At 33.6% G+C, this 4146-nt stretch overlaps 1 protein-coding gene across 1 annotated transcript; it reads right to left on the bottom strand.

The window, feature by feature from the left end:
* Positions 1-284: 284 nt before the first annotated feature.
* Positions 285-1220, bottom strand: LOC105816261 (olfactory receptor 6C74-like). The gene has a single exon (XM_012651634.1). It carries the CDS (start codon positions 1218-1220, stop codon positions 285-287), a length of 936 nt encoding a protein of 311 aa, XP_012507088.1.
* Between the last annotated feature and the right edge of the window lie 2926 nt (positions 1221-4146).

Raw genomic sequence — 4146 nt, 5'->3', positions numbered from 1 at the left:
ATATGGAAAAACTTAGCTCAATTTCTTTCAGGTATCTACAGGAAAAGGAAGTAAGATAAGAAAAAAAAAAAAACACCTTTAATAAAGAGTAGAAAGAAAATTATCTCCTGTAGGCCAAAAATTTTTGTGAAAAAAATAAAGTTTGAAAAGACGTAAGGATAAATATCAAAGCAATGAAAAGAAAGAAAAGGAAGAGATTATATCTTGGAAGGTACTACCGAATACATTGATAATATTTGAGTCTCCTTTATTCATTTCCTTTATATAATGCAAAAGAATGTTCATTACTTTGAGAAAGAGATAGCCCTGTATATCAAATTCATGAAGGCTTTCTTCACTTGTTGGTTTCTTAAGGTGTAGATGAAAGGGTTCAAAAGCGGAGCAACAGAGGTATTGAGCACTGAAATTCCCTTTGAAAAAGATACTCTTTGTTTGACCGATGGTTTAACATACATGAAAATACAGCTGCCGTAAGAAAGCGATATCACAATCATGTGAGAAGAACATGTGGAAAAAGCCTTTTTCCTCTGACTAGTTGAAGGGATTTTTAGAATTGTCAGGGCAATGTAAGTATATGATATTATCACCATTATCAATGTGACCAAGAGTGTCACTAAAGCTGAAACAAATCCCATCCTCTCGAGGAGCTGTGTGTCTGTGCAGGAGATCTGTAGGAGTGGGGTAGTGTCACAGTAGAAATGATCAACAATGTTGGAGGCACAGAAGTCAAGATTTAGGCCCAAGAGAAGTGGTGGAAAGATGACAAAAAATCCATCAAGCCAGCAACCGAGGACAAGCTGTATGCAGATTTTGCTGCTCATGATGGTCATGTAATGCAAGGGCTTACAGATGGCAACATAGCGGTCATAGGACATGGCAGCCAGCAAGTAAAATTCAGATGCACCAAGTAGGAAGGCAAAGAACACTTGAGTGACACAGCTGTTATAGGAAATGGTTTTGTCTCCAGTTGCCATAACAACTAGCAATTTAGGGATGCATGTAGTAGTATAGGAAATTTCCAAGAAGGAAAAATTCCTAAGGAAAAAATACATGGGAGTCTTAAGGTGAGTATCCACCAGCGTGAGTGTGATGATGATCAGATTGCCAGTGATGCTTAGCAAATAGGTGAGAAGCAGGAAGATAAACAACACAACTTTCAATTCTGGATTATCAGTCAAACCTGCTAGGATGAACACTGTCACTCTTGTACGGTTTCCCATTACAGTCCAGCTCTGAAGAGAAAAAAAAATCATAGTCTCTATAGAAAAATGACAGTGGTAACTAGTGGCTAAGCTACAGTTAGCAAAGTGCCATTCCAGATAGAGCAATGCAATGTTCATTCACGTTTTAAACATAGTTATGCCAGGAAGAATAATAGTTTGTATTTCCATAGTATCTGGATAGAGAATTAAAACTTTACTTCCAAAGAACAATCTATATAACTGGTAGCAATGGTTCATTGGTTTTATGTGACTAAATTAGAGGGAAATTAAAAGAACTTAAAGGGCAGAAAAAGGCTTTTTCTCTCTTGATAGCATGCAAGAGTTTGGATGGTATGCCATTTTCTGTTCAATTAAAAAAGTTTACTTGGGCAGGAGGGAGGAGGGGACAGGCATATGCATACACAAAGAGTGCAATGCGCACCACTCGAAGGATGGACATATTTGAAACTCGGACTTAGCGGGGGGCGGGGGACAAGGGCAACATATGTAACCTAAACATCTGTATCCCCATAATATGCTGAAATAAAAAAAAAAAGTTTACTTGAATACAATTTTAAAAATTTACATGAAACCCCAAAATAAGACCTGTCATTAGAAGTACATGAATCAATATTTTGCATTTAACACAGGCACACACACACACACACATACACACCCCTAGCCATGATCAATAACCAGGGCTAGTACACTTTTACTAATAAAACTCAAATGCCTGATTCTTATCTCATTTACTTTCATGGCTAATGAAATCCAGTTTCAGAAAAGTGAAAATAAGGCATAGGGGAAAATTTCATTTGCTATTCCTTTCTTATCAGTACTTGCATCATCTCAATCTCTGTTGTTACCCCCATGCTTCCCACACTATACCAACAGCAAATTAGCAGGAATGGCCTGATAATGTCAGTGCAGGAAGCAGGCCATTTCAGCTTTCCTCTGAGGTTACGGTTTTGAGAATGGACCAGGTAAAGTGAAAAATGGGATACAAGAATATAGAAGCAGAAAGAAATATATAAATATGGGTTTAGGAAATTGTACACAATGGAAGAAGTAAACACATAACTATACGGAAACTTAAGAAGGATTTTAGATGTAGGATAATGAGCTAGAGGAAAAAATCAAAAGAAGATTAAAATATGTAAATTAGTAAAAATTACGAGAGAGAAAAAGTTTAGCAGTGAAAATTCTCTCCATCTGCTTATATTCTGTATACTTACATTTTTCTTCTTTGTCTAAAATAGAGATTGAAAACATGAACAATTTTTAGTTTAGCGTGGCCTAAATAGGGGAGTATTTGATACATTTCAAATTCATAATGAATCACAGAACAGTGCTGATACGAATTTTATTAATAGGAGTCATATATTTCCCTATAATAAGGATATTCAAATATCCAGCTAACATGGAATTAAAGAGATATTAATCATGGATAACTCTTTTCTACATCCAGCATATATGAACAGAGATGGTGAGATTAAGAAACAAATTTGTTCAGATTTGTAGAACTAGTAAATTGGAGATTAAGGGATTGAAATTGAAAGAGTATATTTCCCAAAGCTGTTCCCTTAAAGGTACAAAATTTTGTACAAGCAATTGTATGCCAGACTATAGTTCATTTCTTGAAAAAAAAAAGATTAGTGATATCTCGAAGGGAAATTTTCTTCCTGGGTGTCTTCATCCTCAAACAGGTAAAATAATTAAGTATTTGTGATGTGCATAGCATTATACAAGGCAATGTTTTCTGTCTTGAGGATATTAAGGTAACTATTTACAACCTCTAAAACATACATTGAAGAAGGAATGAACGTAAATAAATAATAAAAATATAAAAACAAATAAAAGTTGTTTTTAATAACATCTGGAGAAGTTTACAGGAAGAAATTTGGATTCTAAGATAGGTCTTCAAGGGAGATAGAGAAATGAAACAAGGTATTCCTAGAAGAAACAGCCTGAACAGAAATGAATTGAGGGACACATGCACGACTTCATTAGAAACAATGAAAAGAGTTTTGCTGTTAAAACCGTGTATTTTAATAATACAGACATACGTAAGTGAAAAGAAATGACCGTTATTTTTCCTGGACATTCCTTTCACATTCAGATAATTGTGGAGCAATCTGTCACAAAATTTTCTTTATTTATAAAAATTTCCTCAGTGGCAACCATGTGTCAATCCAGAATTTTATCATGTCAGATCATACTTGTGTCCAACTTCAACAATCATGCACATCACAGTAAAAATAATAACATTTACATTATGAAAACATTAGAAATTAGGTTATGAATGCAATTTTGTTTAATTGTGTTAGATATTGTGAATGTCAAAAAATTTTTAAATGACAAACCATTGCAATTCTAAATTACCATAGTATTCCATTTGTCTTTTTTCACCGTTTTCCCTAAATCAAAATTTAAAAAGTTGGAAAAAGGAAAGGTTAATGCTTTGATGGTTAAAATAGAACAAACATGAGTTACAATATATCTAATGGGAAATATTATCTTTAACTTTTAGAAATATTAATTATTTTTATCTTCATGAGTACTAAAATAGTCTGCCAAAAAAACTTTAAAATGCAAACATTTATCTTAAACACAAAAAATATCTTTAAAACAAATAGACACAGATTTATTCAGACAAAATCATCTGTGCTTGAACCAAGCACACTGATTCTTCATCACTCTGAATGAATCTCACTCTACCCCACAACCAGTGGTTGTTTTCCTCACCTATAAATGGCAGTCTTGGAAATTGTTTGATTAGCTATTTTATTGTAGTTAGACTAGTGTATTAAATTTCTCCTTTATTATAATTTACTTCTTTGTGTTTCAAATCCTTTTCTAATTAGTATTACCCTCAGTTCCATATAATATTAATCAACTCTTAATCCCATGGAGTTTTTATGCTTTCTATTCCCTGAAGGAAAAT

The sequence above is a fragment of the Propithecus coquereli genome, unplaced genomic scaffold, assembly GCF_000956105.1.
Source record: "Propithecus coquereli isolate 6110/MARCELLA unplaced genomic scaffold, Pcoq_1.0 Scaffold111, whole genome shotgun sequence".
In the NCBI taxonomy this organism is placed as follows: Eukaryota; Metazoa; Chordata; class Mammalia; order Primates; family Indriidae; genus Propithecus; species Propithecus coquereli.
This window is presented reverse-complemented; position numbering and strand designations above follow the sequence as displayed.

Coding starts and splice junctions, on each gene's coding strand:
- LOC105816261 (XM_012651634.1), bottom strand. CDS start 1,220: ATGGGAAACCGTACAAGAGTGACAGTGTTCATCCTAGCAGGTTTGACT.